Here is a 17,145-nt window from a genome sequence, read left to right on the forward strand (position 1 = left end):
ACAGAAGCAGTAACCGTGACTACAACACGACAGTATTAACAACACCATTTGCTTGAGGATAGCAGCATTGTTCTGATAGTGTTGTAATTAATGTAACAGTGGTATCAGAAATTACTAGTAGTAGCAGTAGCAGTAGCAGCATAAGTAGTAGTAGAAGTGACAGTGATAGTTGTTGTTGCAGCAGCAGTAGTTGCAGTTGTAGTAGTAATAGCAACAGCAGTAGTAGCAGTTGCAGCAGTAGTAGTAATAATAGCAGCAGCAGTAGTAGTAGCAACAGTAGCAGCAGCAGTAGTAGTAGTAGCAGTTGTAGTATAAGTAGTAGCCGCAGTAGCAGCAGTTGGAGTAGTAGTAGCAGCAGAAATCATTGCTGTAGTAGTAGTAGTAGTAGTAGTAGTAGTAGTAGGAGTAGTAGTAGGAGTAGTAGTAGTAGTAGTAGTAGTAGGAAGAGTAGTAGTAGTAGCAGTAGCAGTAGCAGTAGTAGTAGCAGTAGTAGTAGTAGTAGGAGGAGGAGGAGGAGGAGGAGGAGCAGCAGTAATAGTAATAATAGGAGCAGTATTATTATTAGCATTATTATCGATATTATTAGTAGTGGCAGCAGTAGCAATAGCAGTAGTAGTATTAGCATAAATGGAAGTAATAACGTTGCTAAACCCATATTTCAGTAGCAGTCATCGTTCTGGTGTTGCATACGTTGCCAAACGTGCAGTACTTCACAGCAGTTCACACAGTGGTTCACGGGTACATGATACACGGTGGTACATATCTCCGTTACAAACGACCTCCTGCTGTGCCACCCAGTCCAGTGCCTACTGAGCGACGACAACTCCGACCAACTTGTTGCGATATTTTTGACGAGGATTTGTTGTGATTGCACGCGTATTCTAAATGTCGACCCATTGTTTGCTATCTCAGCCGAGCCCCACCCCGTCGCAACGAATGAGAAGAATAGCACACGGGCCGGGGTATCTTCACAGAGCTTATCTTATCACAGACATCGCACGTATTGGCCGTGCATAGCCCGGGGGGTGAGGACGGGAGATAGAGATCGATGTTCCATGAGGGTTGCAGGCATGACATGTTCATGTCAAAGATTTAAAAATCATCAACCAATAATATTGTTTCAGGACAACTAGGATAATAGGGTTTCTTAATACCAATGTTGTAAAAAAAAAACAACGTTTAAAAACATTCGTAAAACCTATATCCTTAATTGTCTGATATGTGCAATTAAACATGTTTCAGATTTGATGGAATCCACGGAATCCCGAACCGAGAACAGAGATTAGCGGCTTATCTGGAGAGTATTCGTTATAAACGATTTCAGTAATTTCTAATTTGGCATGCGTCAGCAAAAGCGGGTGAGTGAGTTTGCTCTGACGCCGCTTACAGTACCAGTTAACGTTTCGGCGTGTCAGTGTGATGTTGGATGAACGCCCTATAAATAATCCAGTAACTTTCACCTTTTTCATGGAACCCACTATCAGATGTATGGTGCTGACAGTCCTAGAAACATAATCTTCGATTCGAAACTACGGTCGAAGGTTTCTGCCATGGACGGCTAAAGGATGCCACGTGACATGGTGAAGAGCGATGCTTTAGGCGACTGGACCACCCGTGTCCAATTCCGAATATGAAAATACATTAGATCTTTGTACATCTACAAAACATCGACCAATCGGATCTGTACTTTTCGATATACGACACGTTTTTGTACTCAATAAATAACACGATAAACATCAACATAAATATCAAAACTACGATCCACGCACAGAGTAAATTAACAAAATCAGATTCATATAACCTTGTTTTATTACGTTAACATTTAGGAATATATTTGTACATTTAGCAAACGCAATAAAACAAGGTTTTATGAATCTGAATTTGTTAATTTACTCGTGAATCGTAGGTTTGATATTTTAGATATAAAACAAAATATTTTTACGAGATTCATGTTTTCGTATAAAACAGGAATAGTAAACACAAGGCTATCGCTGCTACATTCAATTGACCTGAAGAACGTTTGTACATACGATGGAGAGAAAGAATAACGAATTGTACAAGTGAATGTATACTACACAAGTCAGTTGCCACACTCTGTGCTGTAATGCTCAAGCGTTCGTATTGCTAGCCTTGATTATATGGATGGTTTATTTCGTAACAAGCGCTCCGTGAAAGTTATTCCCCACCAGCAAGATGAAGTGCTTGTTTATATATCTTGATGTCACTGGCAATGCGCACAACAGATATTGAGTGAGTAAAAAGGTGTTTTCACTCGGATAACAAAACATCCATTTTTGTATTATTTTTTCTCAGATTCGCAAAACAGTTTTTGTTTACAATTTATTGTTTTCGTTGCAGCCATATTTTATGTAGAATTTATAAGTAAATGTTTATTTCACGAATTTAACTTCCATGTGAAGAGAGCGTTAAAGTAGACCCTTCGGTTGAAATAATCACACATGAAACCTCTTGTGTTTGCGAGAAAATGAAATTGATTTTTTTTTCTGTCTAGTCAAAGAATAAAATCGTAAAAATGCAACTTTAGAATGACTTTCAATATGGCAACCTCGCCGGTACCAATTTTTATAGAGTTCCAGCGGTGAGTTAATGCAATGTTTGGGTTTTTGAAAAAATGGAGAATTGTTATTTTGTCATTATTTGTAGAAAACATAATTTGAATTTTCTTAATGCTACTAAATAAGATTGTTATCGTGTGTGAAACTGTTTCCCCTTGGCACAATGCTGATGCCTCTAAGCCGGCATATAGACATATATCATCGCGTCCGTCTTTGTTTACCTTTCGCTTGGCGAATCCATTAAACAGTTTCTAACATGATGACTTGACCAAGTATAAAAACAGTCCCGTCGTATTGATTCATGCCCGAAAGATATTAAATTTGAACAATTTCAAAACAATATTTGTTTAGATGAGAAGATATAGCGTGCGCCATCTGTCGGCGAGGTCGTTCTGGCGTTACCCGCTCAGCGTACCATGAACTAACTATACGTTCGTTATGAAGAGTGACACCGTTCCATACAGCGTCTCCACATTAACGAATAAATTCTGGGGCAAATTATGAACATTACATTGCTAAGTTTTAAATATATGATGATAATAATAAGCATAATCAGAAATCCGCTCATACTGAGTTTGACATCATATAACAGTCATAATGCCCGTTCCTTATACAGTGAACCCCCGCTAGTCCGAACCCTCTTTATCCGGAAACACGAACAAATGATATTACGTCTCAGCCTCGTTAACCCGAGACATTGTTAACAGGTACGATTGACAAGAATCGGCACCGTCCGTTTCATTGTAAATATCTGGATCATATTCATCATCACAATAATCGTACGAGAATGTGAAGAAAAGGCTTGTGTATTTATTTTTATTGCTATTATTCTGTGAAGAAGGATATTGTGTTCAGATCGTAAGGAATTATGCATAATATTTTAAATAAATATATTTTCGAAAATTTCGTTAAAGTTTTCTTTTGTACATAATTATGTCGTGACAGAAAATGTGTTAGCACGAGATACATCGTGATGGTAGTGTGATGCCCCGAATTTGGTCTATTGCATTCTTTCCAAGTGTATGCAAAAACATTTTTTATTTATTTTATATTATAAATGTGTATTTAATTCCTGCACGTAATGAAGATAACTGGGATTATGACGTCACAGTACCGTAAAAGGGAGTAGAAAACAATGCTAATGGCAACATGAATGTGTTTGAACACGCACTGATGATAAACAAAATACTCCGAAGGATTATATATTCGTCTAAACAGTTTCTTTGGACAGCGCTCAGTTACTTACTACAGAGGTAAAATACCAGTTTGAAGACCCGCACAAAGGACGAGGTAGGATAAGGGCACTTTAGGACCAATAGAAATATAGAAGTTTAAATTCACGACAAACACTTGAAATATTGGTTTGATAATTATCAAACGTGTTCTATGGCCTGCTAAAAAAAGTGAAAACGCCGATTGAGTGAGTGAGTATGGTTTTACGCCGCTCTTAGCAAATTTTTCAGCAATATCACGGCGGGGGACACCAGGAAAAAGCTTCACACATTTTACCCATATCAGGGATCGAAACCGGGTCTTCGGCGTGACGAGCGAACGCTTTAAGGACTCGGCTACCCGACCGCACCTTTAACTTAAAGTGGAAATCTATGTATGAACAAGTCTGTGGCCCAAGCCTTTAATTTTAACTTTATGATTGTACTGTCTTATCTACATCTCATAACAAACATTTCTTGGGTCAAAGACTATGTTCAAATATTAGAAAAAACGCTTCCTGAAAACCGTTATGCAGTCAGCGTTGTTATAAGTCCAAAACATGGAAGTGTTGGAATGAACAAATGCTAAATACTGATTCATGAAACGACTGTTAACTATCACAAGAATAACGGTATATTGTGCTTGGCATGTACGCGCGTTTGCCCTGAGCAACAATCCCATTCACACACAGCACTGTTAGGCTACAACAACGTTAGCCACTCTGTATGGCGACAGCGGGTTATAGAACGCTCTAGTTCTTGCCTCTATAGAAGAGGAAGTCTATGTGATCTTGGCGAGAGGAACTTCAAGAGAAATACTTTCTTTTGTAGTTCTCTAACCAAGTTTTCATGTTGTAGGAACGTTCTTTGAGATTGATTTGTTTTGACATAATCTGGGAATGGCAGATTCTTTTAGGAGATAAACATACTGTGTTTTCAACGTAGAGCTAGGTTAGCTGTAGATGGAACCCAACGCGTCACCATTATGACGTCATATCGCTCATTGTGTTGCAAAAGATATCAGACCTTAGTTCTCGCTACCGCTAAACAAAGATCTGAAGACATCTCATCAGGGGTTACGTCAGAACGACCTTTCATCCGACCAATCAGAGCGTCGCTTACCAGATCATGAAAGTGACAGTCGGAATGGGATTTCTAATCATGCAACCTCGAAAACTTTAACACGGGGTATTCCGAACGATAGTTTAGGGTTTAACGACTGAACCCATACAATCTAGACCATCTATTAGCCATTCCAGAATGTTCTTTTGTTCAGGTTTCAAATTTGTAATCGAGAATTTTTCACAATATGTTTCGAAGCGAAGTCGCCAATTTGAAATTAGAGCCGTAATGCACGAGAAAGCTGCCTTCTTATTAGTCATTTCATTGGTCGGTCAAAGTTCATAAAAGGTCGGTCTGACGTGATCCGTAATGGGATGTCCTCAGATCTTTGTTTAGCGGTAGCTTGGACGAAGATCTGATTTGAATGAGATTGCAAAAGATATGACGTCACAGTCGTATGAAGAAAAGTTCCAAATTCCAAGCTCTCTGTTACATTCTGTTTGCGGATTTCTATCGTGTTTTCTGCACGAAATGTATTGCCACACATCCTTTGAATATTGTAGTAACAGCAACTTTGCATTTTGTAACTTGTACTTGTAGATATAATTATTTAAATATGCCTACCGACGATAACTAACACAAAGTACTATTCTGTGAATGTTAGCTTCTGTCATGATGCGGCCGTCAAATCGGCTGTTTCAATCAGAGGGGGGTTATTATGATTTGCAGCCTCTGATTGACCAATCAAAATCGAGTAATTTCCAAATTCATGGTAGAATCAACATTGCCATAAATTTAATTATTTAACAAAGGCCCCAATGTGATCCCGGGTCAGGTTAGGCCTCTCGTTATCACAATAGCCGACTTAATGGGGATTGGTTGTCACATAGTGACTTGGTTGACTGAGTGTCATAGTAATCCGATGGCGTGGACCGATGCTCATTATTACAGTCACTAATTTGTGTCTCGGCTAGACTCGATAATTATAGATAGGCGTGATGTAGCTGGAATATTGCCGACTTTGGTGTTAAAGAACCCCCCACCCCAACCCCAACCCCCATCCCCACCCCCACCCCCTCTCACTTATTTATTCAAGGAAGTGAACGCATCTGGAAAAAAACTGAAACAAACTTTACATTGACACAAATTGTTTACACTTCAATTGTATCCATTACCTTTATTTTACCCGTAAAGATCCGGGGTAGAATAGGTCTTTGTTATAAGCATATATACGACATTTATACAACAAATGGTCGGGACTGAAAAATGAGTTCGTTATATCAGTCAGTTTGTTATTTGTGTGTTCGTTATAACCGTAGTTTACTGTATTGTCAACACATACACATGATAAATGTCAGTGATGATGTTTGCCACGATGCCCTATTCATTGTGCTGGATCGGAGAAAAAGTTCCACAAAATACTCAGTCTGACATTGCCGAGTCGTACTGATACCTTTTACACAAGCCGAGTCCTATCATGTTGTTGGCAACGTGCGTCTGTGTCCGTGTTGCTGTTATTATATTGTCTGGTGTTGTGTTCAATAACAAAATCTGTTTTCTACATCAAACCTTGCCCATCTCATTCAGCTGAGAATGTCTTCACTATACGACGAGACTGGGCACAGGGCTCCTATTGCGTAATGCACTGGAACTAAATAATAGGGAGCTTTCGCATGGATGACGAAAACCCAGTTCACATGCCGTCGTTTACTTCCTTGAGTACTTATACGACCGTGGGTATGTCGGTCATGTTGGTTTCTTGTGACGGTTTGAGCAACATTAGCAATGACGATGGCCTGTGAAAAATATCTAGTCTGTGATTGATGGAACAGCGACTGATATTGTGAGCAACGATATACGCTGCCGGGGTACGATGACACGCGAATCAATCAATCACCGAGACTGATCACCCGATCCATTTAGTCGCCTCATACACGCATTGGTGGCCAGGACCTATTTCAACCCAGATCGACTGGGTTGTTTTAGTAAATAAAGAGACCCGGATGTACATTTACTCAGGTATATACGTACGTTTTTAACAGTAGTGGTTGGAAAAGCAGGTGTTCGGATTTACATGGGCAGGAATATGGAGATTTCTATGGAATACTGTACGGGACATTTCCGCGCTCTCACATTCACCCTGTCTCGAATTTTGGATCAAGCTAAATAGACCAAAGGTGTCAGAATGCGAGATGTGGCCAAAATATCACGTTCTCGCGTATCTCATTCTCAGTTTTCTACATATTACATTTTTTTGTAAAAAAATCGAGAATGCGAGAATGTTCCTTACAGCATTCCATAGGTTTCTCTGTATTTCATATGAAGCAGATGATAAACTGATCCCAAGCAAGGCAAGTCACAGGTCAATTCACTGGTATAATTCCACGATGCGCGGCATTTCATTTCTCCACACGTTGAGTGAGTGAGTGAGTTGGAATTGATGCCGTTTCAAACAATATTTCACTTACATCACAGTGTGTCACCCCGAGGAGAAGTTGGGTCCATTTGCGCAAAGCGACCTTAGCGTAACGAGACTGCCATACCCAAACACACTTACGATAGTCGTAGGCTCAGATCACTTTGTGCAAGTGGCCCCAACTGTACAGGGCCAACACGTTTACCACTGACTCGAACTGTGACCTGGGCCGCTGTTTCGCAAAGAAATCTTAGCGCTAAGACTGTCTGTAACCTATTTATGTTGAAGACTGGGAGTTACGAAGTCCTCGCGATGATATTGCTTTGTTTATAACGGGGCCTGGAGCATAGCGAGTGAGTGAGTGAGTTTGTTTTAACACCGCTCTGAACAGTATTTCATTTATATCAAGGCGTGTCAGGTTGATGTGGGAGGAAATCCGAAGTGAGGCAGGTCTTGAACGTTGCTGACAAACCTAGAAACACACTCAGGGCGAATCTGGGATTCGAACTCACGATCATAGTTTTCTCGTTACGCCTAAGGGACGCAACTCTGCACTGTGTTGTCTTAGACGACTGGGCCATCCCGTGTCTGTTTGTCGTGAATGCTGACAGAGAAATGACTGACGGTTGTTTTTCTGTTAAAAATAGTGAGTGAGTGAGCCAGTCAGTTGGGTTTAACGCCGCTTTTAACACTATTCCAGTTCCGAACTGATGCAGGTCTCAGACGTTTACCACTGCGGTGAAACCCACGTTCAGGGGTATGGTGCTAGAAACATAACCTAGAAACATTATCGGGGCGAACCGGAATTCGAACACACAATCATAGGTTTCTGGCGTGCCCAAGGAACGCAACTCTGCACAAAGAATCGCGGCAGTTAAAACGACTGGGCCACCCGTGCCCCCTGTAAAAATATAATTTTTGCATATGACAGACCTAACCCAATAACAACTGTATACTATTACTCCCCTGTTTAATAATTTATTGCTTCGGTGTGTACTTTTTGGCTTGTGAAGAAAGGTTGTACAAACTGGGGAAGTGTTTTTAAGCTTCGGGGATTTATGCTAACTTTTAAAATACAGTGCACCCCTTTAGCTCGGGCCTCTCAAGTTCGGACACCCCACCTTCCGGTCAAATACAGTTTGGACGATATTGAAAGGGATATGATTATTTGTTAATATGTGCGATTTCACTGTTAGGGTGACGTCAGAACGAAATGTTCTTTTTTATGTTAATTGATCAGATTTATCACACGTGTATTACTGTGACTAAAAAAAAACAGATGAAAAAATCTGAAAATAAATGCTTTGCATATGAGCTCTATGGTTATAGGTTTTTTTACACGATCGGAACCAACCGATGATTACCAATATTTAGGATGATTGTTTTGTATATATAAAACACGATTCTTCTGTCTTTTGTCTTTTTAAAAATTAATTCAAAGATACATCTAATTTACAAATTATTTCATCTGTGTCAACGAGTCTCCTTTCCATAAAAAACACATATTTTAAACAAAAATTATATTAGCAGTTGGAAGTTATGAAGAGTATCCATGAGCAGATTTCTCTGCTCGTGTAGATGAAATTAGCCTGGCGTGTAGGCATTACTGTGGGATCAACCTCACAGTCCATGTTGGCTCTCGGGCTTTGATTGCCCTGCGCATGTTTAAGCCCGTGTGATAAGTCAGAGTACAATATGCAACAAAAACAATTTTTCTTAACAGGGGGCGAGATGGTGAATAATTAAAAGCGAGAGATGGGATTTTCTTAGATCCAGGCAAATTCTCCCCTAACCCCCCGTTGCTACAAATGTTGACACTGCCAGCGCTTTCATCTCCCAGATCCCGGATGACCGCAGCGCCGCCTTGCGGAACGCGCACGCGCTAATCATATCTTGTGATGATAATTAGTACACAGCAGGGATGAAGGGGGTTATTGCTGGCTAATGCTTTATCTCGTGAAATCAGACCTTTTTCACAAGCATAGAGGCGGAATTCCTTGAAACAAATTGAAAGTTAATTCTTTTTCTAAATAGCGAGGGAGTCACGTCGTTATGGCTGACCTTCTCATAACACAGCCCGGGTTATGCTTCATTTAAAAGCTGTCGGCCAGTGTCTCTTCACGAGTATGCAAGAGGGAAACTGTTTGGATACAACTTGTAGAGAAATCTACACGGCTAGAGGGTCTTATGGTAAAATGGCATGATGAAGATTACTAGATTTCATAAATAATTCCTCGTTGGGATTCCGGGTCTTGTTCCAAAGAGCAATCTTAGCGCTACGATTGTCGTAAGTCAATTATAAATAGCTATGATTGCCTTAGCGCTGAGGTGATTTTATGAAGAGGATCACCTTGGACCTACTGGCGATCTTAGTTAGGCTGTCATACAGTCCCTGAATCAAATATATCCAATACAGCCCATGCAAGTCTATAATGTTTGGCAAGTCTAAAATTACCGCAGTATCTGTAAATCAAGAAAGTCTCCGGGCTCCTTTTTATTATATTTTATAACTATAATTTAACAACTTTTTTTCTGTAAAATATGTTCATTTTCAGAGAAAATATGTTAGTCTAGACCTTAGCCTACGTTTGTCGTAAGTCTGTCTTGATGTAGGGGAGTTACGATCGCCCTAGCGGTAAGAAAATTGTGTGTAGCGAAGTTCACTGGCGATCTTAACCTGCGATAGTCGAACGCACGAAGTAGGGGAGTTACGATTGTCTTAGCGTTGAGATCGCTTTGTGGAACGGGACCTTGGGATGCGAATGCTGGTCAAAAAAATTTCAGCCTAAATAACAAAACCAACAATTGTGAAAGTGTTTTTAATTTTATTTTTCAACATGATCTCCCTTCTTTTCTATACATAGTGAAGCATTTCAATTCCAGTCAGGAAGAAGATTTCAGCCGACCTGAAAAACACATCCACGGCAGCTTTGAGGTCATAGCGCTTTCCACGAAGGTGTTCTTTCAGTTTAGGAAACAAGGAGGAAATCACTTGGTGCCAGGTCTGGCAAGGTGGGTGAGGAAGAACTTAGAACCTACCTTGTCGCACAGCAGACTTTGCAAGTCGAGAGTTGTGAGAAGAGGCATTGCCATGAAGTAGTAGAACTCCAGCAGTCAGCATTCCTCGCCGCCTTTCTTTGAAAGAATCTCTCAGGCGATTACGCAGCATAGTAGGCACTGGTAATCGTCTTTTGACTTTCTAAGTAATCAACATAGAATCACACACGTTGCATCCCAGAATACAGTGGCCATAACCTTCTTCACTGATCTTGAAGACTTGAATTTCTTTGGTGCCGGAGAAGTGGATTAATACCCCCCCCCCCCCCCCCCCCCCCCCAGTGGTAATTATTATCAATACTGCTTCCATGGTAATCGTTGACATTGCAGTGGGCCGCCAGTAAACCATCATGGTCAGAACTATGTGTTCACGAACACTGCAACTGTGTGATCAAGATAGAGTCATTGAAATGCCCGAATCAATATTGTGATGCCTTAATCAAAACATAATAATACAGTCTGGCTCTTATATTACTATTCATGAATGTATGCTAGTTGGTTAGTTGCTTTGTTGTTATACGCCGCACTCAGCAATATTCCACCTATATGACGGCGGTCTGTAGATAATACAGTATGACTCCAATATTACTATTCATGAATGTATGCTAGTAATACAGTCTGACTCTCATATTACTATTCATGAATTTATGCTAGTAATACAGTCTGACTCTAATATTACTATTCATGAATATATACTAGTAATACAGTCTGTCTCTAATATTACTATTCATGAATGTATGCTAGTAATACAGTCTAACTCTAATATAACTATTCATGAATGTATGCTAGTAATACAGTCTGACTCAAATATTAATATTCATGAATATATACTAGTAATACAGTCTGACTCCAATATTACTATTCATGAATGTATGCTAGTAATACAGTCTGACTCAAATATTAATATTCATGAATATATACTAGTAATACAGTATGACTCCAATATTCCTATTCATGAATGTATGCTAGTAATACAGTCTGACTCTCATATTACTATTCATGAATTTATGCTAGTAATACAGTCTGACTCTAATATTACTATTCATGAATATATACTAGTAATACAGTCTGTCTCTAATATTACTATTCATGAATGTATGCTAGTAATACAGTCTAACTCTAATATAACTATTCATGAATGTATGCTAGTAATACAGTCTGACTCAAATATTAATATTCATGAATATATACTAGTAATACAGTCTGACTCCAATATTACTATTCATGAATGTATGCTAGTAATACAGTCTGACTCAAATATTAATATTCATGAATATATACTAGTAATACAGTCTGACTCCAATATTACTATTCATGAATGTGTGCTAGTAATACAGTCTGACTCCAATATTACTATTCATGAATGTATGCTAGTAATACAGTCTGACTCAAATATTAATATTCATGAATGTATGCTAGTAATACAGTCTGACTCTAATATAACTATTCATGAATGTATGCTAGTAATACAGTCTAACTCTAATATAACTATTCATGAATGTATGCTAGTAATACAGTCTGACTCAAATATTAATATTCATGAATATATATTAGTAATACAGTCTGACTCCAATATTACTATTCATGAATGTATGCTAGTAATACAGTCTGACTCAAATATTAATATTCATGAATATATACTAGTAATACAGTCTGAGTCAAATATTACTATTCATGAATGTATGCTAGTAATACAGTCTGACTCTAATATTACTATTCATGAATGTATGCTAGTAATACAGTCTGACTCAAATATTAATATTCATGAATATATACTAGTAATACAGTCTGACTCCAATATTACTATTCATGCATGTATGCTAGTAATACACCCTGACTCTAATATTACTATTCAGGAATATATACTAGTAATACAGTCTGATTCTAATGTTACTATTCAGGAATATATACCAGTAATACAGTCTGACTCAAATATTACTATTCATGAATGTATGCTAGTAATACAGTCTGACTCTAATATTACTATTCATGAATGTATGCTAGTAATACAGTCTGACTCAAATATTAATATTCATGAATATATACTAGTAATACACCCTGACTCCAATATTACTATTCATGCATGTATGCTAGTAATACACCCTGACTCTAATATTACTATTCATGAATATATACTAGTAATACAGTCTGATTCTAATGTTACTATTCAGGAATATATACCAGTAATACAGTCTGACTCAAATATTACTATTCATGAATGTATGCTAGTAATAAAGTCTGACTCTAATATTACTATTCATGAATGTATGCTAGTAATACAGTCTGACTCAAATATTAATATTCATGAATATATACTAGTAATACACCCTGACTCCAATATTACTATTCATGCATGTATGCTAGTAATACACCCTGACTCTAATATTACTATTCATGAATATATACTAGTAATACAGTCTGATTCTAATATTACTATTCAGGAATATATACTAGTAATACAGTCTGACTCTAATATTTCTATTCATGAATGTATGCTAGTAATACAATCTGACTCAAATATTAATATTCATGAATATATACTAGTAATACAGTCTGACTCCAATATTACTATTCGTGAATGTATGCTATTAATACAGTCTGACTCTAATATTAATATTCATGAATATATACTAGTAATATAGTCTGACTCCAATATTACTTTTCATGAATGTATGCTAGTAATACAGTCTGACTCTAATATTACTATTCACGAATGTATGCTAGTAATACCGTCTGACTCCAATATTACTATTCATGAATATATACTAGTAATACCCTCTGACTCCAATTTTACTATTCATGAATATATACTAGTAATACAGTCTGACTCCAATATTACTATTCATGAATATATACTAGTAATACAGTCTGACTCCAATATTACTATTCATGAATATATACCAGTAATACAGTCTGACTCCAATTTTACTATTCATGACAATATAGTAATACAGGATCCATGCTAGATATTCATGAAGTGACTTAATGACAAACATGCATGGGGTATAGTTCTACAATCTGACGTCACATTTTACTGTTAATGATTCAGTAGTAATACAGGAACCATGCTATATATTGGGGACAGCAAATCAACTTCAATGATGACTTTCTATTTGCATACCAATACAATATCCGAAGGTTTGTATTCATGAACGCATGTTATTTCCATGGTAACGCTTCTTGAATGCTGCAACACGTCTTCAATGGCTTCTATTTATAATCACATACCTGGATCGTGATGAATGTAGTGGCTGCAGGTATATATGCTCTTATGTTCACTTGGGATTAAGAACAATATGGTAATTTATTAATACCATATTCCAGGAGTAGGGTGATGGTGATACAGACAAATGATAAAATCGATCCCTTGACGGCCCCCAAGAAATTGTTTGGATCCACCTTTCGGAGATAACATTGTGTGTCATCAAGCAGTGAGAGTCTCTTAATAAAATATTAATATAAGCAAATACTAAATTGTTGGAACGTTAGTTACTTACTGTCTTTGATCATGTCTGGTGTTGATTTCACCACGCGTGTTCTATACCGCGTGTGAGATGGGTTTCATTTGAGGAATTTTATTATTTTTTTAATGGGTGGGGAAGGGGGGAGGTGCACATCGCTTTTCTTACGCCGCATTCACGCCGCAACGATCCATGCCGTTCGGGTACGTTGACACAGTCAACCACGTCAATCCATTAAGTTGCCTCTTACGACCCCGAAAAGTTGCAAATTCTGGGGTTCTATTCTGATACGGAGTCCTCACGGGGGTTACCAACATATTTAACGGTCCAGTCAGAATATATTGCAGAACAGAAAAATACATTGTTTTTATATGCTGCAAAAATAACTTTAATACATCACTATTTAAATATGCAACGAATAAATGCGTTATTATATTAAGTAACATACGCTTCTGCCATTAAAGCCTGCCTATGGACACGTCAGTTTTCGCGGATACAGGCATCTGAATATACATACATGCAGTTTCTTTGGCTGTTGTATAACGCCGCACTAGGCAATAGTCCAGTTATAAAAGCGGCTAATGTAGTGACTACAGTCCTTTGAAAGCGGAAGCAAATTTAAGGTAAAAACGTCTTTTTTTACCCCGAAATAAATTTACAACGGTACTAAGCTACCCTCGTGTGTTGTGTACACGGATAGACAAATAAACTGTAATTTTGGTCAATATCATCCTAGATATGTTTTACAATTACAATTGTTTTATGCGAACACACTAACCTAGAGAAGACTGACATATAGTCACTGCAATCATCTCTCCTATAATATTGTTCTTACGCCGATCTCATGTAAATGCACCAGTATGTCAAAAGAAAACTACAGACGCTATCATCATACTTATTGAGTAGACTAACTTATAATTTGTGAAATCTTTTATTTCACAGAATTTCTTATCTTATCTTATTCTAATGCTAATTTCATATAGCCAGATGGACTTGCATCTGTTTATAATTTAGACTGGTTTTAATTTAATTAAATTCAGCAGTCATAAGTATTTTGTCTTTGAGTATCGATACAGCATCAATATGAGCACTCCCGTTGCTTGGTATTGGTGATGTATATGAGCATATCTCAATCTTATGTTCAGTGTAGCACATAATTCATGTTTGTTTTTAGTTGAGAAGTATATAGTAAGTGTATCTATCCGGCGAACACTGAAGAAACATCTGACTTTCATTTTCCAGTTGGGCTGAAATCCGGGGATCAGAAAGGCAAAACAACGTCAGTTAAATCTAAAGGAAAGATATCGTCTGAAATTTCACTTTCCTTTAAGTCTGTTGTAAGTTTACAGAAAGGCTGGCGTCTCTCCCCCCACCACTTCCCCCTTCGCCGTTCACCCACAACGCTAGGGGCACGTCGTAGATTAAATAGGAATCTGCAAATCCCGCATGTCAAAATATGTAAAGCTCATATCAAACTTTTCTTTGGACGAGGCTCATTAGATAGCTGGTGAGCAAAACAACTCTGACGTCACGGATGTTTTGTGGATCCGCACCAGTCCAGTTGACACCCCCCGATCAATTAGAACACTATCTGACGAATCCGTGGCTTCCAAATCTGCTCAAATCATTGTCACAAGCCAGTTAGAAGATTACAAGCAGCAGCAATGGAATAGATGGTGAGGAAACCTCTCTCCCGCGTCTAGACCAGAAACACGATAGGCCCGCTAAGTCGCGCCTATAAAGCAGCCCTCTCCCGTCCGTCGGCAGTCCCATGCTTGCTATTTGAGGGAGGAGATCGCAGGTGCTTGATTATGATAATTCAAGGACAAGAGGGAGGTAGTATGGAATGTCACGGGGGTAGTAGTGTCACCCCCGGGAACACCTTCCATCACCATGACCAGGTGACGTATCATAATTATACAGACAATCCATATTCGTATTCCTTTCCTGGAGGTTCTAGTGGAGAATTTGGCGAATGTTGGAACCAGTTTTATAACGCCGCGACATCGTTCTCCCCCACCCCCAACTACGAGCCGTACCCCCAACACCAGGGGCATGTGTGCAGTGGACAGTTCCATGGAGACATCCATATGGGAGAGTATGCAGCGCAACTGGCCTTTCAGTCTTTACCCAACAAAATGTACCCGTCAATTCCCGTGCCAAAGATGCCTGACATTCAGAGAGAAGGTGCTACCGAGCGAGAAAGGACACGGATGCATATGCTCAATGACGCGTTTGACAGTTTGAGGAAAGTGGTGCCAAAGTCCAACTTAAGCGAGCATCAAAAACTTTCAAAGATCGCCACACTTCGACTGGCGATCCATTATATATCAGCTCTGGCGAGCATTCTGAAGAGCACAGGTGCTGAGATTAAAATGATCAAGGACATGACCACGGGGGGAGACAGAAGGGGGAGACGGAGGGGCGGGAGGAAGAGGAAACTGGTGGACAGGCCCGGGGGACAAGTTAGACCCACCCCTGAGATGAACGACAACACATTGCCCGTGTCTACCATCATGACAAGTGCTTGTTTGTGATGTTTCTGTGTCGCAGACATGATGTCGACTGATAACACCGAAGACGTCGTTCAAGACGTCGTTGACAGATATGGACGTGCCGAAGAATTCCTGAAACTGAGTCTGGAGCGGAATATTGACTTGACACTGAGTTTAGAAATGCCAACTTTTCTTGAAAGTCGTTCCGTGGCATACCAGACACGTAACTGAGCGTGAAATCGAGGACTCGTCCCCGTCAACATACCGCCACTGTAGCACGATGGGCCATCGTCGACGTTGATGTCACGGACGTTTTAGCGAAGGACACAGTTACATTTTCATGGAAATTGTGTCATGTGACGCAATGTGATTGTGTTGTCACGGTAAATGTAGGAATGACCTTATTTGTGCATGTTTCAATTTTGAGAAATATTGACTCCCACCATCTCAAACTGTCCAAAACCATAGTTTTGATATTTAAATTAATTTTATGTAAATAAATATTTTGAGATATCGATTATTATGTTGTATTATGCATGACAATAACATACAAGGAAGTTCAATGTGTTTTATTACAATGTCCTTATTTCGAATTGCGTAAACTGTACAAGGTACAAGTTTATCTACTTTCAAGATAGTGCTCGTTTGTCGGAAACCCTGATAAACCTGTCTGTGCAGTTCATGTTTGAAGAGAGTTTTTGTTGAATGCATTCGTCGTGGTCGTTGTGTATTCTTTCAGATGATTTTTTTTCAAATATCCCCCTTGGGTTTTTAAATAATGTGATGTCTTTCACAGGCCTAACAACTTATAGAAACAGGAATAAGTATGTGAACAAGACTATTACAATTGCTGGATATATAAATCTT

The 17,145-nt window shown here is 38.8% G+C and overlaps 1 protein-coding gene across 1 annotated transcript; it reads left to right on the forward strand.

Annotated features, from left to right (window-relative positions):
• The first annotated feature begins 15,440 nt into the window (after positions 1 to 15,440).
• On the forward strand, positions 15,441 to 16,791 carry LOC139469075 (uncharacterized). Its single transcript, XM_071251201.1, has one exon. The coding sequence runs from the start codon at positions 15,595 to 15,597 to the stop codon at positions 16,318 to 16,320; it is 726 nt and encodes a 241-aa protein (XP_071107302.1). The 5' UTR covers positions 15,441 to 15,594; the 3' UTR covers positions 16,321 to 16,791.
• The last annotated feature ends 354 nt before the right edge of the window (positions 16,792 to 17,145 follow it).

The sequence above is a fragment of the Haliotis cracherodii genome, unplaced genomic scaffold (assembly GCF_022045235.1).
Source record: "Haliotis cracherodii isolate W230 unplaced genomic scaffold, xgHalCrac1.p SCAF_2, whole genome shotgun sequence".
In the NCBI taxonomy this organism is placed as follows: Eukaryota; Metazoa; Mollusca; class Gastropoda; order Lepetellida; family Haliotidae; genus Haliotis; species Haliotis cracherodii.

What these genes read in the sequence shown, in the direction of transcription:
- LOC139469075 (XM_071251201.1), top strand. Translation starts at nt 15,595, where the DNA reads ATGATAATTCAAGGACAAGAGGGAGGTAGTATGGAATGTCACGGGGGT.